Source organism: Peromyscus maniculatus, chromosome 20 (genome assembly GCF_049852395.1).
Source record: "Peromyscus maniculatus bairdii isolate BWxNUB_F1_BW_parent chromosome 20, HU_Pman_BW_mat_3.1, whole genome shotgun sequence".
Taxonomy (NCBI): Eukaryota; Metazoa; Chordata; class Mammalia; order Rodentia; family Cricetidae; genus Peromyscus; species Peromyscus maniculatus.
The window spans coordinates 51,074,209-51,097,063 of record NC_134871.1 but is presented as its reverse complement, the minus strand read 5'-3'; the positions used below and the strand labels follow the sequence as shown (position 1 = coordinate 51,097,063).

The following is a 22,855-nucleotide window of genomic DNA, read 5'->3' as shown; positions in this document are numbered from 1 at the left end:
AGGATCCAGAAAGTCTTCCCAGGTGTGCACATTAGTTTTTATTATCAGCTTGATACCTTAGAAGAATTGTGTGAGAAGAGAGTTTTATTTGTGTGTATGTGTCTATATGTGCGTTTGTACATATGAGTGCAGATGCCCACAGAGGCCAGAGGCATTGGATCACTGGCACTGGAGATACAGGCCATTGTGAGCTCCCACCATGGATGCTAGAAACTGAACTCAGGTCCTCTACTAGAGCAGTGTGTGTTTGTAACCACTGAGCCATTTCTCCAGCCCCTGGAAAGAGGATCTTTATTTGTATTTTGTGTGTGAGTGTTTCAGCTGCATGTACATGTGTGTGCCAGTGAGGCCAGAGTGTGGATTGTGGGAACCAGACCTGGGCCATTTCTCTAGCCCCAGGGAAGAGAGTCTTAGTGAGGAGTTAGTCTAGATCGGGTTGGCCTGTGGACGTGTCTGCGGGTCTCTCTTGATTGTAATTGAGATGGAAAGACCTAGTTTGAATGTGGGCGGCACTGTTGATGGGCTGTGCCCTACTGTGTGAGTGAAGAGGAGCAGCTGAGCAGGACAGGTAGCAAGATTGGTGATGGAACAGGCACGCTCTTCAGTGGCTGCCTTGGCTACCCCTGAAATAATGACTCTGACTCGGAGCTGTCAACAGAAAGAGACTACAAACCTCTTTCCCACACTTGAATCTCTCCCATTCCTGCTGCTTGGTGCTAGTCTGGGAACAGACAGTGCTACACCATGAGCAGAGGCTATCCCATCTAGACAGGTTGTCTTCCATTTGCCTTAGGGCTTCTCCCTACATCTCTGCCATCTTTCCTAATTGAGAAAGGGGGGGTTTGAAGATGGTGGAGCTAGTACTGGGAACTAAGAAGAAGGGTACTGACTGTTTGGACTTAACAGACCTCAGGACCTTCATTTAAAACATGTCTTTAAAAAAAGCCCTTTCAGCTGGGCGGTGGTGGCACACCATTTAATCCCAGCACTGGGGAGGCAGAGGCAGGCAGATCTCCTTGAGTTTGAGGTCAGCCTGGTCTACAGAGCGAGATCCAGGACAGCTGTTATAATACAAAAGGAAGTCCTGTTTCACAAAAAAACAAAACAACAACAAACAAAACCTTGTAGTAGAATATTATTTTCAGGTGTGTCACTTTTGCTTATGCTGCATTTGTTTAACTCCGTGAAGCTGTGTTATTGTGCCTGTCTAAAACACCTGATGGTCTAATAAAGAACTGGCCAATAGCGAGACAGGAGAAAGGATAGGCGGGGCTGGCAGGCAGAGAGGTTATATAGAGGGAGAAATCTGGGAATAGGAATAGCAAGAGAGAAGGTAGAGGACTTCAGGGGCCAGCCACCCGGCTACCCAGCTACCCAGCAAGCCATGGAGTAAGAAAGAGCACATGTCACCATGCCTGGCCCCCTTTCTTTCTTAAGTTGCTTTTGGTCAAAGCATTTTATCACCCCGACAGAAATGAAACTAGTATTCCCTGGGAGCTGGAGTTCTCAAGGAGAGCCGTGGGGTCAAGAAGATGCCCCGACATGATCTGTGCCCTGGAACAGCCTTTGGTTGATCTGGTGGCAGCACCTGCCCTACCCTCCTCCTGCTGCTGCATGTTGCTATAGCTCCAGGTCACAGTGCCCGCTCTCTTCCCCCTGCAGATCATTGGGACTCTGGAAGAGGTCCACATGCCACAGAATGGAATTAACCACCCCGGTGTCACCGCCCTGGCCCAGGCGTTTTCCATCAACCCCCTGTTGCGAGTCATCAACCTGAATGACAACACCTTCACTGAGAAGGGTGCGGTGGCCATGGCTGAGGTGAGGCGGGGTGGCGGGAGGCTCATTGGCAAGCATGGCTCTTCACCCACCCTTCTGCCCTTCCATGTTCAATACCTCACAGCCCTGCTCATTTGTACAGAGCAGGGTTATATGTTACAAGTCCCTGCTGCTGAGTGACCTCGGGTCCTCACCAGAGCTGCTTCTGTTCAAGCTGCAAAGGCAGAAGCTGCCATGGTCCCGTTTCCTTGTTGATGCAGTGCTTGCATACTGAGCCTGTGTCCGTGCGTTTGTGCTCGGGTCCCTACTTCAGGGAGATCCTGTACGAGGCGGGAAGGAACTGCTGACCAGTTTTGTCCAGGCTCTGAGCACAGAGCTATGGCCTCTGGGTGGGTGGGGCCGTGGAAGACGAGTTATAAATGTCACAGATGCAGGTACTAGCATCAGATGGAAGATCGAATTGGGCTTGAGGCTTTTGTGGTAGCTTGCCTTTTTTGGCTAAGGATGAAGACTGGTCACCTGACAAACGGTGGGGGTGGGTGGTTCAGGCACAGTGATTAATGAAAGAGGTCTGCAGACCAATGAGAGCCTTCCTAAGCTGCTCCTGATTTGAAATGCCAGGGTGTTGGGGGTGGGTAATGAAGGGAAAAGAAGGATTGGAGACTTTGTCGTGGTGCCAGCTCTGTGAGACTCTCTGTCTGTAATAGGGAGCCATGGAGAGTCTTAAGCCCTGATGTGATGGGATGCAGTTAGATTTGATTCATGCTTCAGGAAGAAATCTGTCCGTAATGTGGGGAGTAGTGTGGTTGAGGTTTAGTTGGCCTCAGGTGCCGGTAGGCAGTGATAAAAAGAACAGGTGAGGTGGTGAGGCCGGTGTACGGCTGGTGGCATCACCATAGACCCTTGCTTCCTCCTGTCAGACCCTGAAGACCTTACGGCAAGTGGAGGTGATCAATTTCGGGGACTGCCTCGTGCGCTCTAAGGGGGCCATTGCCATCGCAGATGCTGTCCGTGGGGGCCTGCCCAAGCTGAAGGTGCTAATCCCCACACCCACACCCCGCCCCCGCCCTCTATCCTTCACGGCTGCACCATGCTCTCAGGGGTTCCTGCATCAGGGCGGTAGGATATGACTCAGAAAGGGTCTGGTGTGGAGGAGGGTGGCCAGGCCTCGGCCTTCTCACTTCTCACTTTGTGTGAACAGCTCAAGTACTTTGTGCGGGGTTCAGAGCATTGTTTTTATTGTTGATCTTCATACCCCCACGCCCCCGCTGGGAGACCGAGCCTGCTGCTACTGCTCATGGGGAAGCTGGGAGAGCAGGGCGTGTCTCCTAGCCCAGGCTTGGCATGCCTCTACCCCTTCCTTCCCCTTGCTCTTAGGAGCTGAACCTGTCGTTCTGTGAAATCAAGAGAGATGCCGCCCTGGTGGTTGCCGAGGCTGTGGCTGACAAGGCTGAGCTGGAAAAGCTGGACCTCAATGGTAGGTAGGCCGTGGGGACTGGAGGGTTGGCTCAGCCCGTGTTGCTGGCCCCAGCACTGCCCTCCCTGACCTTCCTTTCCTTCCCGAATCAGGCAATGCCTTGGGAGAAGAGGGCTGTGAGCAACTTCAGGAGGTGCTGGGCAGCTTCAATATGGCCAAGGTGCTGGCATCCCTCAGGTAGGGAACTCTGGGAAGGTGGCCCCAGAGGCCAGGGGTCAGGCCTGCTCTTTCTTCACTTACTTCCAATGGTTTCTCTCGCTGTCTGCTAGTCTGGTAACTGGCACCTTGTGCTTGGTGTTGGAGAGAAAAGGATGGAGAGCGTGTGTGTGTTCAGCAGAGAACCATGGGGGTTAAGGAGGACCACTGTACTGACCTGCATGTGGGAGGCCCCTCCCTAAAGGGCTGCTGTCTTTTTTTTTTTTTTTTTTTTTTTAAGATTTATTTACTTATGTATACAGAAGAGGGCACCAGATCTCACTACAGATGGTTGTGAGCCACCATGTGGTTGCTGGGAATTGAACTCAGGACCTCTGGAAGAGCAGTCAGTGCTCTTAACCTCTGAGCCATCTCTCCAGCCCTCAATTTTTTTTTTTTTTTATCTTTAAGTGGATGAATGTTTTTGCCTTGCATGTATGTCTGTCTCTTCATGTGTCGACCTAGTCCCTGTGGAGGTCAGAAGAAGGTATCAGATCTTGAACAGGAGTTACAGGCAGCTGTGAGCCACTGTGTGGGTGCTAGGAATTGAACTCTGGTCTTCTGCAAGTGGCCAGGTCACTGTATGACCCTAGCTGGAGTGGAATGCAGAGATCCGCCTGCCTCTGCCTTCCCATTGCTGGGGTTAAAGCCATGTGCCACCACTCCCAGCAGATCTGTGAGCAGAAGCAGCGAGTGAAGGACAGACATTGTGGGGGGTGCAGGCACCGGAAGGGGACGGGCTCGCCTCTCTGACTGGCAGGAACGGTAGAGGTTGAGGCAAGAGGAGATGCTGAGGTGGGCAGCAGCAGGAGGTCTCTGCCTCCGTCTTCCCTAGGGAGGCTTCATTCATGTGTCACACACTTCTGTGTTCTCAGGGCTGAGGACTCTAGTATAGGCCAGATCTCCAGAGCTTCATTCAGGGTCTAGGGAACTAGATTGCCATTACCCTTCCACCTCCATAGCCTCCTGGGGTCCCATGAGATAGAGTTGGCGCTGCCCCGGGCATCCCACTGGGCAGATCCTCAGGCTCCTTTGGGGCAGAGACCATTTCTCTTTCTTGTGTGTCTATAATGCATGGGTAGCATCCCTGGGGAATGAAAGACAGATGACAGACACCCTGCTGACCCTTGAGTGCCATCCTGTGAGCAGTGCTGGTCCTGGCCAGAGCCGTGACAGTTAGGCCTGTGAGGCGCCATGGGCTGCCAGGCCTCAGCTGGCTTCTCTCTGTAGTGATGATGAGGGAGAGGATGAGGATGAGGAAGACGAGGAAGGAGAAGAGGAGGAGGATGACGAGGAAGAGGAGGAAGATGAGGATGATGAGGAAGAGGAGGATGAAGAGGAAGAGCCGCAGCAGCGAGGGCAAGGAGAGGAGTCAGCTACACCCCCACGGAAGATTCTGGACCCTAACAGTGGGGTAAGTTTGTTGTCATTTGCTGGGATGGATCAGAGTCCTGGTCCCGGAAAGCCTGTTGGGGGTGTATATTCACATCTAATAGCTATGAGGGCCAAATGGATAGCAGGGTTCTCAGCAGATCACATCAGGAGAGACCTTTCTGTGTGTGTCTAAGTGTTTTACCAGAATGTAAGTAAGTGCATGTGTGTGCTTGTGTTTAGAGCACATAGTACTATTGGTACGTTTTTTTTAAAACAATAACAGAAAACCAGCAAGAATTAAGCATAGCTGGACATGATGACTAATGCCTGTAATCCAGCACTTAGAAGATAGATGTAGGCGATTGGGCTTATATAGTACAGTCTTTGCTCCTTACCCCAGTGGGTTATCCTGGTGGCTGCTGTACCGAGTCTTTCTCTGTCCCACCAGCCAGCCCCCAAATAATGACATGGAGACTTATTATGAAAGCTTGTCCTTAGCTTAGGCTTGTTTTCAGCTAGATTTTTATTTTGTTTTGTTTTTGAGACAGGGTTTCTCTGTGTAGTTTTGATGCCTGTCCTGGATCTCACTTTGTAGACCAGGCTGGCCTTGAACTCACAGAGATCCGCCTGGCTCTGGCTCCTGAGTGCTGGGATTAAAGGCCTGAGCCACGGCCACCCAGCTTAGCTAGCTTTTATAAATTAATCCACTTCTGTTAATCTACGCTCTGTCACGTACCGCCCATCATTCTTTCTTTCCCCGGAAATCCCGCCTGTATCTCCTACCTAGCTTTTGGCCGTTCGGCTTTTTATTACACCAATCACAGCAGCTGTACAAATATCCCACACAACCCGCCCCTGGGGACAGTGTAGAGCCCTCAGGTTGACTGAGACTGGAGTTTGCCTGACCCCATTGGCGATCTGTTCATCTGTGTCTCATAGGTTCCAAGATAAAGTCCCCAGGGAGTCTGGGTGCAGCCGTTAGACTGCCCACACCACCGCAGAACGGGGCTGCTCTCCTGGGCTCTGGGCGCAGTGACCTGACAAAGTGCCTCTCGGGGTTGGGTCTCCCTGGGCACCTGGTCCTTGCTGGCAGCACTGACCCAGGCACTGACCTCGTTCACATGGCAAAGCTCCATTTGGAGTGCTAAGGTGGCGGTATCCCGTTATACCCCAAAGGCTTCAGGAACACTGGGGTCAGCGCCCTTGGAACCCCTGTGCTTGGGGACCTGTGAGTGAGAAAGAGAGCCAACTGTAGGCCTAGACTCGGGACTGGCTGGAAGTGATGTTATTGCAGCGGGATCGGGCACAGCCGGGTGGAGGAATCTGGGGTTTGGAATCTACAGAGCCCCTGTGTCACCTGTTTCTCAGGAGCCAGCTCCCGTGCTGTCCTCCCCGCCACCCACAGACCTCTCCACCTTCCTGTCATTCCCCTCCCCAGAGAAGCTGCTGCGTCTTGGTCCCAAGGTCTCCGTGCTGATAGTCCAGCAGGTAAGAGCTCCCAGCTCCAGGACCTCCACATAGCACAGGATGGACAGTCCTGAATTTAGACTTGTCAGTGAGAGTCCCTGCCATGGCCCAGCAAAACTCTAGTTAGGGAATTTGAATGTTTTCCAGACTCACACTCATGGATGCCCACATTAGTGTTCCATGGGCTTCTGCCTGTTTAGCTGTTTCTAGAGTCAATCCCCTTTCTGGAGCATCTGTGCAGCTCAGCTGCCCACCAGCCTCATGTGATGGCCATTCATTCATTCATTCATTCAGGGAGGAGCAGCCCCTTAACATTGTATTTCTCCATGTCAGTAGAAATGGAGACCACATGTCCTCGTAGGTGTAAAAAGCACTGCCTTTTACCAAGCATGCACACCTTGGGAAGCAGGTGGACTTCTTGAGTTCAAGGCCAGCCTGGCCTACATAAAGACACATAGTGAGACCTTGTCAATTTTTTTTTAAAAAGCATTTTATTTTGTGTGTGTGTGGAGGTCAGAGGACAACTCACAGAAGTTGTTCTCTCCTACCAGAGGTCAGACTTAGGTTTTCAGGCATGGTGGCAAGCTGCCTTGGCTGCTGAATTGTCTTGCCAGCTCTTCTAGCACACACCAGAAACCTGGAGGTCACCTGACAGCAACCAGAAGCTTATCTGGGACTGTTCTTTTCAGGACACGAGATTATATGCTATAAACATTTTCATTTCATGCGAGTCTACATTTTCTTGGCGTTCTCAGTGGAGTTCTCAGGGGTTTCCAGTGAGTGGATCTAACACTTGAAACTGAGCCATTATTTTAGGAAATTGACTTTTTACATTTCTTCATTGTTCACAGGATAGTGCCAGCCTTCCTGTGTGAATGTTGGCTCCCTCTGGCGGATTTCTAGTGTTAGTCAGGTGCTGGTGGCCATTCCCTGGGGATAATGGCACTTGGTGCATTAACTGATTTACTGCTCCTGTTGTGGGCCGGCTTTTCACCAGACTCCAAGGAATAATCTGGGATGAGTCATGGCCTCTCCTTGCCCCCCAGAGTGCCAAGGCCTTTTGCAGTTACTTTCCACGAAGTCGGGGCTGTGGCCCCTAACTAGCCATTATCTGTCCTCAGACTGATACCTCTGACCCTGAGAAGGTTGTCTCGGCCTTCCTGAAGGTGGCATCTGTGTTTAGAGACGAAGCCTCAGTGAAGACAGCAGTGCTGGATACCGTCGGTAATGTGAGCTGGGTGGGGCTGGTAGACCCCGGATGCTCTCCTGTGTTCTGCATGCGGGGAACCTCCCAAAGCCGTGGGGTTGTATAGGGTTAGAACTTCAGCCGAGTGGGGTCAGGGCAGGTAGTCACATCTGCAAGGCTCCGTGAGTTATCCTGTCAGAAGCCTTTGTGCCCTGTGGGAGACACTGCCCATTGCTCTCCCACACAGAGGACACCTTCTCTCACCTTCATAAGATTTCCAAGCCCTGTCTGTCATTCTTTCCATCCAGTCCAACCTTGTCACCTTCTACCTCGTCACATCTGTTAGAACCTCCAGTGTGTCAGATTTGGCCAGGCACAGAAGAGAGGAAGTTGCAGGAAGGGCTAGCTCATGACAAGAGAGGGAGCGGAAACATGCCCTAGGCTGTGCTGCTCTGCAGGGGGGGGGGGGGGGGGCGTCGGTCCTGTCCAGTGAGAAGGGAGGCCGGCAAGGACGCTCTCTCCGGCTGCCCTCCAGGAACCATGAACAGCTCCAGAGTCTTTCGCATGGCCCCGTCAGGTCTCCTCCTTTTTGCTCCTAATATCTAAAACCTCCCTTGGAGTTTCCATGGCCCAGGCCCCATGTGCAAGGTGGACAGAATGGGTGCTGTCGCCACACCCATTTTATAAATACCAGGTGGACAGGGCGTTCCCACGGGTAAAGTGAGCCTTTCGTTGGTTCAGCTCCCCGCCCCCAATCAATTATACCTGTCTGTCGTCCCTCCCACGTCTACCTGTTGACAGGGCAGGACTCGGGGGCTCAGGAGACCCTTGAGTTATGTATGCCTAACCCTCCCTCCCCTGCTGCCTGCATCTGCCACGCTCCATTTCTGCCCCTGTAGATGCCCTCATGAAGAAGGCCTTCAGCTCCTCGTCTTTCAATTCCAACACCTTCCTCACCAGGCTGCTCATCCACATGGGTCTGCTCAAGGTAAGGCTTCAGGGAGTGGCAGGTCTAGAGAAGGTAGCTCCCGGTCACTCCCAGGGGTCACTGAGGTAGGACTGGGTCTCCCAGGTGACTGGAGCTTGGCCACTTGTATTTTGCAGAGCGAAGACAAGATCAAGGCCATCCCCAGCCTGTATGGCCCCCTGATGGTGCTGAACCATGTGGTACAGCAGGACTACTTCCCCAAGGCTCTTGCACCCCTGCTGTTGGCCTTTGTGACAAAGTGAGTGTGACCTTACTGTTGTGCCTGTTCTTGTCTAAGGCTCCTGGACTGGATCCTGTGCAAAGGCCAGAGTTACTGACATTGTCCTTGCAGAGGCTGGCACATGTACCCCACCCACATACGCTACCCCCCCATACGCTACCCCACCCCCGCTGATGCTGCCAGGACCCTCACTGAGCTGCCTTCTCCACAGGCCCAATGGCGCCCTGGAATCCTGCTCCTTTGCCCGCCACAGTCTGCTGCAGACACTACACAACGTATAGGCTTAAAACCATCTTCTTGTCCCTCACCCTGCACCAGTGACTGAGGGGGACCTGGATGGACTGAGCTCAGCCAACGTCTCCATTGGATAGGACTTTGACCAGAGGCAGGGTCTTTGTCTCGTGTGTCGTGTTGGTCCCTTGCGTACGTGTGTCGGTGTGGTGTGTGTAGGTGTGTACTTCCTGTCTGGATCGCAGATGTTCATCTCTCCCTGCTGGACTAACCCAGGTCCACTGTGGGGGATTGATACCCAGGGGAAAGGGCTGAAAGCTGCTTTGTTATTAAACTCACCGCCAACTTAGCCGCAGGCCCTGGTGGCTGTCCTGCCTGCCCTGCCTTTTTGTCCCACCAAAGCCTGGGGAGTCACTGTGTCCTGCTGTCTCTACCGTGCCTAAGGAACTGTCAGAGCTGGGGCTGTCATCAGAAAGTCAAACTCTAGCCTCAGCCATCTGGCCCAAAGGAGGAGCCGAGGGCCAACCCCAAATAGCCCGGGAGTGGGAATTGCCTGGGGTGCCCTGGCTCTTATACCCAGAGGAAGCCCCTTGGCTGGCCCAGACCTGTTCTTCATCCTGGGGAGGGAAGGGCGGGTCTCCCTAATGCCGGAGCTACATGGTGGGTCGCTCTTTGAGGTTTTTCTGAGGCAGGATAGTGCATTGGGGATTGTGCTGGGTAGAAGATGCCCTGTGACTTCCCTTAGTGGCTGTGTGGCCACCTCCTGCTTTCCTTTGTGTTGTGTGTCTGGGCTGTGCCTGGGAGCTTCACAAATAAAAGTCACCTGTGGTAGCTGCAGAGGCCCAGAAGCTTTTTTCATCAAAAGTGGGTCCATCTCTGGGCTGGGGTGGTGGTTCGGGGGTTCCGTGGTGAAGACAACTTGCCATAAAAGCGTGAGGACCGGAGTCCAGACCTCCAGGACCCATGGAAAGCCGCCCCATCTCCGTCAGAGGGCAGGTGGCCTGGGTCTCCTCCTGGGCCCTCTGCTTCCTCCTCTGCTCTGTGGCCGTGGAGTAGGGCTCTCCCTGTGAGCCACGGTGCGGAGTTGGTTCTTCTACCTGCTTGCCCTTGAGGAGCTCCCAGTCTGGCCCAGGGTGTGGACAATGAACAGGGAGCAGAGGACCCTTCAAGTACTTCAGTCTTGAGGTTCAGGTGGGAGGCCAGGAGGGTGGCATGTGACAGGGAGGATGGGCTGAGGGCCCTGCTTACTTCCCAGTAGATGACATGGGGCTGAATTTCCTATGTAATGTATATAACCTTTACCTCAGACAAGAGTTCCTCTTCCCTCACAGCAGGCCTTCAGCACCCAATCTGGTCTCTGGGGATGGAGAGACGACCCAGCAGTTGATGCACTTGCTGTTCTGGGTGATCTGCAGTTGAGTTTTCAGACTCACATGGCGGCTTACAACTATCCATAACTCCAGTTCCAGGAAGTTGAATCCCTTGAAAAACAGGAAGGAGTTACAGGCTTTTGTGAGCTTCCGTGTGGGTGCTGGAACTTGAACTGTTGTCCTCTGCAAGAAGACATGGTGTTTTGGGTTTTGGTTTTTCAAGACAGGGTTTTTCTGTGTAGCCTTGGCTGTCCTGGAACTCACTCTGTAAACCAACCAGGCTGGCTTTGAACTCAGAGATCCACCTGCTTCTGCCTCCCCACTGCTGGGATTAAAGGCATGCGCCACCACTCGGCTGCAATAAACATTTTTAATTATGGAACCTGTAGTAGACATTTGTGTTATGTGTTTGATTGGTTGGGGTTTTTGGAGTGTTTTGTTTTGTTTTCGAGACAGGGTTTCTCTCTGGCTTTGAGTACAGTACTCAGTAATCCCTCCTGAGTGCTGGGATTAAAGGCGTGTGCCATCACCACCCCGCTAGGGTTTTTTGAGACAGGGTATGTCTGTAACAGCACTGGCTGTCTTGGAACTCAATCTGTAGTCCAGGCTGGCCTCGAACTCATAGAAATGTGCCTGTCTTTGCCTCACAAGTGCTGGGATTGATAAAAGGCATGTACCACCACCACCACCACCCAGCTGACATTTGTATTGTTAAACAGCAGTTTTTAATTTTTATTTTCTGTGCATTGGTGTTTTGCCTGCATGTATGTCTAGTCTCTATGTCTAGTCTCCTGGAACTGGAGTTACAGATAGTTGTGAGCTACCATGTGGATGCTGGTTCCTCTGAGTCATCTCTCAGCACCCCAAAAGTAAATCTTGGCCATACAGTGATGGCGCACACCTTTAATCCCAGCACTCAGGAGGCAGAGCCAGACGGATCTCTGTGAGTTCAAGGCCAGCCTGGATCCATCCAGGACAGGCACCAAGACTACACAGAGAAACCCTGTCTCGAAAAGAACCAAAAACAAAAAATAAAGCAAAAACTAAATCTTTAAAAAGATTGGCTAGCAAGCTGGTGCGGCAGGTAAAGGTGGCCCCCACCAAACCTGACATTGGAGTTTAGTCTTGAGGACAACGTAGTCGAAAGAGAGCAGACTTCCACATATTATCTCTGACCTCTACATATGCTGTGGTACCTTTGTCCCCCCCCCAGTATGAAAATATACACTAGCATTTTAATATACAGACATTACAGTTAAAGGGCTGGTGGGGTGGGTCAGTGGGTAAAGACACTTCCCTGCAAGCCTGACTTCTGAATTCTACCCCTGAGACCCAGGTAGTGGGAGGAGAAATGTTCTTCCTGCAAATTGTCTTCTAATCCCTCACAGACATGCTGTGGTCTGCATGTTCCTATGCACACCCACACACACTCCAATACAGTTTTTAAACTGAAAGATGAGCCAGGGCAGGTGATGGCGCACACTCCTAATCCCAGCACTCAGGAGGCAGAAGCAGGTGGATCTCTGTGAGTTTGAGGCCAGCCTGGGCTACACAGGGAAACCCTGTCCGAAAAAAGAAAAGATAATATGCAACAGCACATACTGTCACATAAGAGCAGAGGCCAAAGGGAACAAGGGTGTCGTGTGTTAGAGTGTTGGCCTCACATGCATGAAGCCTTGGCACAGATGGTCATGCTTGTAATCCCAGCATTTTAACACTCAGGTGGAGGCAGGAGGATCATGAGTTAAAAGTTTCTCTCAGTTTCGTATTGTTCAAGGCAAGCCTGAGCTACACAAGACCCTACCTCAAAAAGTAAAAGCCAGAAGGATCATACAACCATAACCAAAGTAAGATTTGTCACTGACATGTGAGATAATTCAAAGTATTCCAACACTTAGGAAACTGAGGCAGGAGGATTGAAATATGAAGCCAGGGCTAGAGAGTTGGCTCAGTGGTCAAGAGCACTTGCTGTTCTTGCAAAGGACTAGGTTCAATTCTCTGCACCCACACGGCAGTTCACAACCATCTGTAATTCCTGTCCTGGGGAATCTGATGCCCTCTTCTGACCTCTGCAGAGACCAGACATACACATAAAAATAATAAAGTACATAAATCTAAAGACTTGGCACCAAACTACATGGATTCTGTCTCAAAAAACATGTAGAAGGCAGAGGCAGAAAGGTCACTCAAGTTCCAGGCCAGCCAGGGCTACATTTTCAAAACAAGAGCTGAAAGATGGTTAAGTCTGTATGCTGCTCTTACAAGCAGGCCCGAGTTCAGTTCTCAGTACCCATGCTGGGTGACTCACAGCTGCCTGTAGCTCCAGTTCGGAGGATCTAATACCTCCGGCCTCTGAGGGAATCAACACTCATGTATAACATATACCTGCCACACACAACATAATTTAAAATAAAAAGATAACAGACTACATATTGAGGGTGGGGAGGGGGGCACACATATTTAATCCAGCAGGCAGGTCCCCCAGTTAAGGCCAGCCTGGTCTACAGAGTGAGATCCAGGACAGCCAGGGCTACACAGAGAAATCCTGTCTCAGAACACATAAGAACAAGGGGTAAAAAATACTGCCTTTGGGGCTGGAGAGATGGCTAAACGGTTAACAACATCCCTGCCGAGGGCCCGAGGTCTGATGCCAGTACCACGTGGTCTGTGGCCACCGTGGCCAGCCGAGTAACAAGCCACATGAGGCAGGAAGGCAGTTCGGTTCAACTGCTGAGTAGCTAGTGTTGGTTCAAACTCAGGGAGTCTCACCTCAAGTTTATCTTAAGCATTTTATTTTGTTTTGGTTTTTCAAGACAGGGTTTCTCTGTGTAGCTTGGAGCCTATCCTGGAACTCACTGTAGCCCGGGCTGGGCTCAAACAGAGATGTGCCTGGGACTAAAGGTGTGTGCCACCACCACCCGGCTATTTCAAGCATTTTCAAGCACAACACAATTTGGTGGAAACTTTCCCGGTGATGATGAACTAAATTCCATGTGTACAATAAAGCACACATAGGGGCTGGAGGGATGACTGGAGGGGCTGGAGTGGTTAGAGCACTGGCTGCTCTTCCAGAGGTCCTGAGTTCAATTCCCAGCAACCACATGGTGGCTCACAACCATCTGTAATGAGATCTGGTGCCCTCTTCTGGCCTGCAGGGGTGTGTGTAGAGAGAACACTATATATATAATAAATAAATAAATCTTTAAAATATATATATATACTGCTCTTGCAGAGGGCCCAGGTTCAGCACTCACTTAGAGCTCATAACAGCCCCTGACTTCAGTTCCAGGGGATTCAACACCCTCTTCTGAACTCCATGGGTTCCTGGACGCACATGGTCTGCACATATTCAGACACTTACACACAAGGCATTTGACAGTTCAGAAGCCTTTCATGATAAAACCCCAAGTTAGGAAAAGAATGAAATCATCTTAATGTAAAAGCCATAGAAGGGGGGGCTGGAGAGATGGCTCAGAGGTTAAGAACACTAACTGCCTTTCCAGAGGTCCTGAGTTCAATTCCCAGCAACCACTTGGTGGTTCATCAACCATCTGTAATGAGATCTGGTGCCCTCTTCTGGCCTGCGGTCATATATGCTGTATACATAATAAATAAATAAAACTTTAAAAAAAAAAGAAAAAAAAAAAAAAAGCCATAGAAGGCCCACAGCTCACGTCCTAACGAGGAAAAACAGCTGCTGGGCATGGTAGTCTACATGGTTGAAAAGCTTAGGCAAGATTTCTATGAGCCTGAGGAAGCACAGGCTGCATGCTATTAATCCCAGCACTCGGGAGGCAGACACAGGTGGATCTCTGAGTTCAAGGCCAGCCTGGTTGGTCTACAGAGTGAGTTCCAGGACAGACACCAAAATTACACAGTGAAACCCTGCCTTGAAATAAGCTCCCCACACACAAACAAAAAGAAAGTCAGTGCTGGACAGGTGGCTCATGGGTTGAGAGCACTGGCTGCTCTTGTAGAGGACCTAGGTTCGGTTGCCAGTGTCTCCAATTTCGGGGATCCGGTGCCCTCTTCTGACCTCTGTGGGTGCCAGGCATGCACACAGTGCACTGTACACACAGGGTAAGCACAAACGAAAAGTTAAAAAAATAAACCTGAAAAACTGACCGTTATCAGTAAGTCTGGAACAGTCTTCCTGTGTAGCTCGTGCCGGCCTGGAAGTTATGATCCTTCTGGCTCAGCCTCCCGCGTGCTGCGACTATAGGTGTACACCACGGACTGCTTTAGGTCTTCGGTCTGTTTGTAGAATTCCATGTAACAGTTTAAAAATATGGCTATGACCAGGCATCAGTGTGGATGATCCTCAATCACCTGCTGTGAAAGGGAAAAGGCAAAGTGTGCAGGAGCGTCCGTGTGCAGGGGCGTCCGTGTGCAGGGGCGTCCGTGTGCAGGGGCGTCCGTGTGCAGGAGCGTCAATGTGTGTGTGAGTGCAGGAGCTTCCGTGTGTGCGTGAGTGCTGGAGCGTCAGTGTGTGGGTGAGTGCTGGAGCGTCAGTGTGTGGGTGAGTGCTGGAGCGTCAGTGTGTGGGTGAGTGCTGGAGCGTCAGTGTGTGGGTGAGTGCTGGAGCGTCAGTGTGTGGGTGAGTGCTGGAGCGTCAGTGTGTGTGAGTGCAGGAGCTTCAGTGTGCAGGACAGAAAGGAAGGAGTTAAGGGTTTCTGAGCGCCTGCCTGCCTGCCTGGGATCCAGGTTCCTACCTTAACTCCTTGCAGCAACCCAGTGAACTACTTTCTAACTTCCAGGGGCTGAGTTCTTCCTAGGGGCCCGCAGGGCCTGCAAGAGCCCAGAGATGCTGACCCACCCGCAGGCTCCTCCACGCCCCCATCCACTCCCACCAGCCCAAGGACTCGGGCCTGGACCGTGTTGTTAAGCCTGTGCTGGACAGGCAGCCTGTAACTCCAGCCGCTGCTCCCACCCCCTGCCCGCAGCCTGGGGAAGCCCCAGCTCGGCTGGACTGCCGACAATGCTTCCCATTCAGCTCTGTCCCTGCTGCCAAGCCCATGGGCAGGGAGGGGGTACTGCCAGCGTCCAGTCGGGGACGGTCCCTGGTCTTTCCCTTGTGCGGGGCCTCCAGACAGGGCTGGCAGTTCCAGTCGGCATGGAGGGGTGAGTTTTGGGGCCCTGAGGGTGCAAGGGAGCCATGGATGACCTAGGTGGCCACAGATGATCCCTTACTCTCTTTTTGTGCCGCTGGGAAGCTGGCTGCAGAAGCCATGGGATATTCCTTGTACCTGAGGTTCTCCAGAGGTGACTAAGAAGAAAAGGGGATGTAGCTGTTCCAGCGTACTCCTGTGGGTTAGTCTTTGGGGGCCATATGAAGAGTTATCTATGGCAGCCTTCTATGCCCTGGACCTTTGTCTCTTCAGGAATCAGGCTAATGGGTCCCCTTCCTGCCCTGCCTCTCACGCCCGAGTCTAGAGAAAGCCACCCCCACCAAGAAAGGGGTGAATTCTCGGACTGAAAGGAGACAAAGGCAGTAACAATCCTAGTAGTTATGAGGAGGCCCATGGGTGAGGTTTCAGCCCGGCATGAGCGAGGACGGCTCAGAATTCACACTGTGACCCAGGTATATAGAAAGGAGCTGAGAGAACTAGCTGATGCTGGACTTTGTGCGGTGATGTGGAAGCCACTTGCGTATGTGATGGAGAATGTACACACTGTTCCTGGGGCACCAGGAATCGGGGCTCCGATAAAGGTGATAGCCAGAGGCTAGGAGGTTTGCCTGGGAGGGATCAGGATTCCATCTGTATTCTGGAAAATTCCCTTTGGCTGCTAGGTGGAGCACAGGGGAGGCCAGGAGAGCCACGGTGGTAACAATCATTCCAAAGATGAGATGGGCTGTAGTTGTGAGGTGGAGGGGTGGAAAGATGGGTGGTGCATTAATGAATGGGTGGACAAGGGGGATACATCTTGCCTGGTGCAGCCCCACCCCCAGGCCCTCGGTTCCCCTCCCCTGTGTCAGGCCAGTCAGCTGTGTGGTACTCAGGTAACAAGAAGACAAACGGGGAAGTAAACAGAGGCCTGGGCTGCCGGCTCACCATGACTGCATGTCTCTGACCAGCACACAGACTCGGGGATCTCAGGCCCTTCAACATCTGGACCTCCCAGTTGAGCCTAAGACCTGGGCTAGGCAAGGGCTCTCCCCCGCTGCCGCCACACTGTCCTAAGTCCAGAGTCAGGTCTCAGCGGGTTGGGGTTCATTTTCTGCATCTTCGTTTCCCCCACCAAACCAAAGCTGACACCAGACGCTGCTCCCACGGGAGGCGGGGGAAGGCGGCCGAGCCATGGCACTTTTCTGTGCCCAGAGAATGAAGGAGCCCTGAGGCGGGAACTGCCCGGTCTCCTTGTCCTGTTATTGGGGGTTCAGTGCCCACCAGGGTTGAGGCCCCATGGACCTCAGCTCTCCTTCTCCTCTCAGGCCCCAGAGCTCCACCCCTGCCTTCAGGCTGCCGCTGCCGCTGCTGCTTTTGGTGGTGTCGCTGGGTCCAGCTTGGCACGTAGCTGCCCAGCGATGCCCACAGGCCTGTGTCTGTGACAACTCCAGGCGGCACGTGACCTGCCGGCACCAGAACCTCACTGAGGTGCCGAACGCCATCCCTGAGGTCAGAAGAGGGGTGGTACTGGCATGGGTTAGCAGTGTGGTAACGGGGTGGGGGTGGGGTGGCAGGAGGCGGGGCTCACACCAGCGGCCCTGCTTTGTCAAGTTCCTGCTCCTTGAGCCCCGGTCTCCACATCTAAAATGGGAAGGGAAACAAATCGGTAACAGCCAAGTCCAGTGGCTGCGCACACCTTTAATCCCAGAGCCCAGAAGGCAGAGGCGGGTGGGTCTCACTGAGTTCCAGGCCAGCCTGGTTCTCATAGGTGAGTTCCAGGCCCGCCAGAACCAGGTCTCAAAAACAAAACCAGTAACGACATAATTTATTTAAAATCCATTTTGTGTGGCTAAGACATCTGGTTGACTATAAATGTCGGTTGGTGACAGGTCCTGGGGTAAACCGGGTGTGTGTGTGTGTGTGTGTGTGTAAGACACTTTTTCTGCCCTGTGGAGTTATGAATCCACGGGCGAGAAAGCCAAGGGCAGTGACAAATGAAAAGAGCATAGTGAGGGTGGCTAGGTGGCCGAAGAGAATCTGAGAGGTGAGGGAGGCCAAGGCTGGGGGTCCCTGTGCAACCCAGCCTCCCCCACCCCTCCTGTCCGCAGCTGACCCAGAGGCTGGACCTCCAGGGCAACATGCTGAAGATCATCCCTCCAGCCGCCTTCCGGGACCTGCCACACCTCACACATCTGGACCTGCAGCACTGCCAGGTGGAGCTGGTGGCCGAGGGGGCCTTCCGAGGCCTGGGCCGCCTGCTCCTGCTCAACCTGGCTTCCAACCGCCTGAGCCTGCTGCCCCAGGAGGCTCTGGACGGGCTGGGCTCCCTGAGGCGGCTGGAGCTGGAGGGGAACAGGCTGGAGGAGCTGCGGCCGGGGACCTTCGGCGCCCTGGGCTCGCTGGCCACCCTCAACTTGGCCAACAACGCCTTGGTCTACCTGCCCGCCATGGCCTTCCAGGGGCTGCTGCGCACTCGCTGGCTGCAGCTGTCCCACAACGCGCTCAGCGTGCTGGCCCCCGAGGCCCTGGCCGGCCTGCCGGCCCTGCGCCGCCTCAGCCTGCACCACAACGAGCTGCAGGCCCTGCCCGGGGCCGCCCTGTCCCAGGCCCGCGGCCTGGCGCGTCTGGAGCTGGGCCACAACCCGCTCACCTACACCGGGGAGGAGGACGGCCTGGCGCTGCCCGGCCTGCGGGAGCTGGCCCTGGAGCACGGGGCCCTGCAGGCGCTGGGACCCCGGGCCTTCGCCCACTGCCCGCGCCTGCACACCCTCGATCTCCGCGGCAACCAGCTCAGCAGCCTGCCCCCGCTGCAGGGCCCGGGCCAGCTGCGCCGCCTGCGGCTGCAGGGCAACCCGCTGTGGTGCGCCTGCCACGCGCGGCCCCTGCTCGAGTGGCTGGTGCGGGCTCGCGTGCGCTCGGACGGCGCGTGCCGGGGCCCGCGGAGGCTGCGAGGCGAGGCCCTGGACGCGCTGCGCCCTTCAGATCTGCGCTGCCCGGGAGACGCGGCGGCGGCGGAGGAGGAGCAGGACGAGGACGAGGAGCGGCCGGCCGGGCCCCGCGGCCCTCCTCGCTCCCCGCGGCCGGACGCCGCCCCCGCCGCCGGGGCCGCGCCCTGCCCTCCAGCCTGCGTGTGCGTCGGGGAGACGCGGCACAGCGCCTGCGACGGCCGCGGCTTGCAGACCGTGCCCCGCGGCTTCCCCAACGCCACCGAGCTCCTGGACCTGAGACGCAACCACTTCCCGTCGGTGCCCCGCGCCGCCTTCCCGGGCCTGCGCCACCTGGTGTCGCTGCACCTGCAGCACTGCGGCATCGCGGAGCTGGAGCCCGGCGCCTTGGCGGGCCTGGATCGCCTGCTCTACCTCTACCTCTCCGACAACCAGCTCGCCGGCCTGAGCGCTGCGGCCCTCGAGGGGGCCCCCCGGCTCGCCTACCTGTACCTGGAGCACAACCGCTTCCTGAGCGTCCCGGGGGCGGCTCTGCGCGCCCTGCCCAGCCTCTTCTCGCTCCACCTCCAGGGCAACGCGGTGGAGCGCCTGGCGCCCGGGGACCTGGCGGGAGCGCGGGCTCTGCGCTGCCTTTACCTGGGTGCGAATCACATCAGCCAGGTCTCACCTGGGGCGCTGGGGCCGGCCCGGGGGCTGGAGAAGCTGCATCTCGACAGGAATCAGCTGCGAGAGGTGCCCACGGGAGCCTTGGAGGGGCTGCCTGCGCTCACGGAGCTGCAGCTCTCGGGGAACCCGATCAGGGCTCTGCAAGACGGGGCCTTTCAGCCCGTGGGGCGGTCGCTGCAGCAGCTTTTCCTGAATAGCAGTGGCCTGGAGCAGGTGGGTGCTGGCACAGTCCAGGGGAGTGCATTCCTTCCGCAAGCATTTTAGGCAGGGCGTGAGGACCCCAAGATAGATCAAAACTCCTCCTCAAACCTTAGGGAATTCAGGTGTGGGTGTCAGGGCAGGTGCAGCCAGAGGCCAGCCTGCCACGGGGCATGGAAGACCTCGAGTGTGAGCGGTTACCTGCTGTTGAGAGTCCCTAAGAAGCATGGCAGTGATAAGGGTGGGTTCGGGCCTAACTGAAAGAGGACGGGCATCGTGTGATTTGGAATAGGACCCACTTGGGTTTTAAGCAAAGAACTACCCTTCCGATGTGGACCACGTTGGGCCTTCCGTCTTCTCTGCTGGAGGGAGGCCGCCCACCTGGCAGGGACCCACAACAGGGCTTTGGCGCCTTCCTTGCAGGTTTCTCCCAGGGCCTTCTCGGGCCTGGGAACAGGGCTCCGGAACCTGTACCTGCAGAAGAACCGACTTCAGTCCCTGCCTGCGCTGCCGTGGCTCAGCGGGCTGGAGCTCATCGACCTCAGTGGTAATCCCTTCCACTGCGACTGCCAGCTGCTCCCACTGTACAGGTAGTCACCCCCACCCCCAGAACTCCACCCCCAGAGGGATACCAACTGCTGCCATCAGGCCCAGCTATCTCCCTGGAGGAACCCTGGCTGCGCACCGCTAGCCAGCGTCGGGTGGCTGTGAGGTTCCTCGGAGCCAAGCATGAATACACGCTTGCCGGGTCATTACTATTCCTGAGTACACAGGATGATGATAGCGCCTCTGTTGCTGCGGTAAACCCCATGACCAAAAAGCAAGAGGGGAGCTGGGCATGCTGACCACAGCCTTTAATCCCAGCCCTCAAGAGGCAGAAGCAGGCAGACCTCTGTGAGATGGAGGCCAGCCGGGTTTATATAGACCAGGCCAGCCAGGGCTACATAGTGAGATCCTATCTCAGAACCATCAGCCAGGCTGTGGTGGCACAGGCCTTAAATCCCAGCAATTGGGAGGCAGAGGCAGGTGGATCTGAGCTGGAGGCCAGCCTGGGCTACAGAGCAAGAGGACAGCCAGGGCTAAACAGAAGAAACCCTGTCTTGAAAAACCCAAACCAAACAAACAAAAAAAGCAACTCCGCATGGGTTTAGTTTACGATTACAGTTCATCAAGAAAGGCCAGGGCAGGAGCTCAAGGCAGGAAGATGGGGGCGGGGCACTGCTTACTGGCTTGTTCAGTTGGCTTTCCCACACAGCCCAGGACCACCTACCTCGGCTGGCACTGCCTACAGTGAACTGGGCCTCCCACATCAATTATTATCAAGATAACGCCATGGAGACATGCCCACAGGCCAATCTGGTGGAGGCAATCCCACCTGAGGTCCCGGCTTCCTAGATGGGTCCAGTCTGAGTCAAGCTGAAGAGAATTCAGTGGCACAGGGGGACCGAGCTTTGACCAAACCTTCATAAAGTTGGGATGTTGTTGTCCTCGCTTGGTGTGCTGGGACCTAAGAAATGCACTTGCACATTTGGCACAATTACATAGAACAAGAAGCTGGGTGTGGTGACCACGCCTGTAATCCCAGCACTTGGGAAGTGGAGGCAGGAGGATCAGGAGTCTGAGGTCAGCCTGGACTCAAGGGAAACAAAGGCTGGGGACACAGCTCAGTCGGCAGGGTGCCTGCCTAGCACGAAGGCCCGGGGCTCGGTTTCTAGGGCTTTCTAAGTACCAGGTGTGGGCACACATCTGTAACGCCCCACTCAGGAGGTGCAGACTGGAAGATCAGAAGTTGAGGTCCACCTGGGCTACGTGAGACCGTTTGCCTGGTTTTGTTGTCTTAATAAAGTATCGGGAATCTGGAGACAAGCAAGCCTGAGATCTAGGCAGCCCAGGTTCTGACGTTTCACAAAATGATCACCACGGCTCTCTTTGCTCATCTGTGAAAAGGATGAGCAATCTAACCCACATCATCGTGGCTGCTGGAAAATTCATGTTAGCAGCTATAAATTGATGATCTAGTGTCTGGTACATGGTAAGCTACTGTTTTATTATCCCCTTTTTAAGCAGAAGGGGTCAGAGGTTTAAAGTGACTTGGAGGCGGGCCACCCAGCCACAACTCAGTAGAAACTGTTCTTTTGTGCACTTTCTCTAAGCCTCCTTCACACCCCTCAGGAAATCTCTCACCCATGCGTGCCCATCGTGAGCTCTCCATCTCTCTCCTCCTCAGGTGGCTCACTGGGCTGAACCTGCGGGTGGGGGCCACTTGTACCACCCCTCCCAGTGTCCGTGGCCAGAAGGTGAAGGCTGCAGCTACTGTCTTTGAAGCTTGCCCAGGATGGACTGCCAGGAAGGCCAAGAGGACACCAACCTCCAGGTTCAGTGCCAGGAGAAGCTCTATCAGCAGAAGACACTGAGGAACAGACAAGGTTGGCCTTAGGTGGGAGGCAGGGCTGGGTCCCAAAGCTGCTGGGAAGCCACAGCCCTGATTTTTCTTGGTCCTGACTTGTGATTCCTGAACTGGGTAATGACCCATGGTCCTGCTGCATGATACAGTAATGTCCCTCTCCTCGCTGGACACCAGAGCATATTTATCCTAGTCCTGTTTTCACTGGATCTGTGTTGACTCCACCCTTGGCCACCCCAACCTCACAGACCTGGCAGGAGAATGGAAGTTCAGGTGCTGGCTCTGCCTCCCAGCACCTGTCAGTCACAGGTTGAGATGTCACCTGATGTGATAGTCAGGTCCTTGAATGTTGGGGGTCATGTGAGGGGACCAACAGGAAGCATTGGAACTCATGGAACACAGCTGGGCAGTTGGCAAAGCCACACCTGAGTGAGCCTTGGAGAGGCAAAGCCCCGAGGACTGGGTGTCCTGAGGACCTCATGCTGTTAGGTGAGCACAGCTCTGATTGTTGTCTTCGTGACCACCATGTCCCTCATAATCAATGGGTTGTATGAAAACTCTCAGGGGGCTCTAGCCCCTCACTGGGCAGTGTTAATGGTACTTATAATAACAGTGATTGACTTTTCCAAGCATTGCTGCTGGAGCAGATTAATGATTCAACCACCACCCTTAGAAAGAATTGCGAGAGGTCGAATTGTTAATAAGATTAGGTTGAGATGTTTTTGTTAATAGCTTTGAGGTGAAAAACCTGGAGAAACACCCCAAAGTTTAGAAGGGCACATAGTTGAGGGAGGGACTCGTTAAGGTCAGGGAACAAGAACAGAGCAGCCCAGTAATTATTAGCTGACGTGCCTCTCTTGTTAGGGTGAGTTGGTGATCGATGATGGTTCCTTGTGCCCATTTCTGCCCTTCACTTTCTGATATAAAAAACTGTTGATGAATGAGTCTGCACCCTAGGACTTGAAGTAGAGCTGACTGGTTTTCATATATAAACGTTTAGGTTTGTGATTCAAGACTTTTTATAGTCTTAAATAAATAATAAATGGCCTTTTCTTTGTAACTGCAAAATGCAGCCTGCCAGTAAAAGAACTGGCTGAGAAAAATACCTTGCTTGCTTATACTCTGTTAATCTATAACAAGTTGTTTGGACATGAATGTATGTGTGTTCTTGGGACAACTTGTTTTCACTTGTATTATGTAAAATGTTTAATCCTGTACAAATATGGAAAACATGTTTTTTACTTGTA

General features: G+C 53.8%; 2 protein-coding genes, 1 long non-coding RNA gene and 1 other non-coding gene across 8 annotated transcripts in view; 3 read left to right on the top strand and 1 right to left on the bottom strand.

The window, feature by feature from the left end:
- The window catches only part of Rangap1 (Ran GTPase activating protein 1), a 25,066-nt gene extending 15,312 nt beyond the window's left edge, over positions 1 to 9,754 (top strand). For 3 of the 4 annotated variants that reach the window (XM_042265354.2, XM_042265355.2, XM_042265352.2), the window contains exons 7-16: positions 1,663 to 1,821; positions 2,700 to 2,813; positions 3,157 to 3,256; positions 3,349 to 3,433; positions 4,682 to 4,865; positions 6,194 to 6,313; positions 7,414 to 7,516; positions 8,378 to 8,466; positions 8,583 to 8,704; positions 8,898 to 9,754. In XM_042265354.2, coding sequence (XP_042121288.1) covers positions 1,663 to 1,821; positions 2,700 to 2,813; positions 3,157 to 3,256; positions 3,349 to 3,433; positions 4,682 to 4,865; positions 6,194 to 6,313; positions 7,414 to 7,516; positions 8,378 to 8,466; positions 8,583 to 8,704; positions 8,898 to 8,967 — 1,146 coding nt within the window. In that variant the 3' untranslated portion in view covers positions 8,968 to 9,754. The remainder of the gene's footprint in view (positions 1 to 1,662; positions 1,822 to 2,699; positions 2,814 to 3,156; positions 3,257 to 3,348; positions 3,434 to 4,681; positions 4,866 to 6,193; positions 6,314 to 7,413; positions 7,517 to 8,377; positions 8,467 to 8,582; positions 8,705 to 8,897) is intronic. The other variant, XM_042265353.2, reaches the window with a different exon arrangement.
- On the top strand, positions 683 to 821 carry LOC121824542 (small nucleolar RNA SNORA55). Its single transcript, XR_006066482.2, has one exon. It is a non-coding gene; the product is annotated as a small nucleolar RNA SNORA55 (small nucleolar RNA).
- Positions 9,132 to 18,919, bottom strand: LOC143269789 (uncharacterized). 2 transcript variants are annotated; one of them, XR_013046516.1, is made up of 3 exons: positions 18,827 to 18,919; positions 14,413 to 14,619; positions 9,132 to 10,470 (listed from the first exon to the last, which is right to left on the bottom strand). It is a non-coding gene; the product is annotated as an uncharacterized LOC143269789 (long non-coding RNA). The 2 variants fall into 2 exon arrangements; XR_013046517.1 differs by having other exon boundaries at positions 9,132 to 10,398.
- On the top strand, positions 15,190 to 22,855 carry Chadl (chondroadherin like). Its single transcript, XM_076556396.1, has 5 exons — positions 15,190 to 15,408; positions 16,721 to 16,904; positions 17,504 to 19,219; positions 19,628 to 19,794; positions 21,432 to 22,855. Exons 1-5 carry the CDS (start codon positions 15,266 to 15,268, stop codon positions 21,616 to 21,618), a joined length of 2,397 nt encoding a protein of 798 aa, XP_076412511.1. The 5' UTR covers positions 15,190 to 15,265; the 3' UTR covers positions 21,619 to 22,855.

Excerpts from the sequence above, each read along its gene's own strand:
- Chadl (XM_076556396.1), top strand. The coding sequence starts at position 15,266 with ATGCTTCCCATTCAGCTCTGTCCCTGCTGCCAAGCCCATGGGCAGGGA. Across the intron at positions 15,409-16,720 it reads GTTCCAGTCGGCATGGAGGG|GCCCCAGAGCTCCACCCCTG; the intron begins GTGAGTTTTGGG and ends TTCTCCTCTCAG. Across the intron at positions 19,220-19,627 it reads ATAGCAGTGGCCTGGAGCAG|GTTTCTCCCAGGGCCTTCTC; the intron begins GTGGGTGCTGGC and ends CCTTCCTTGCAG.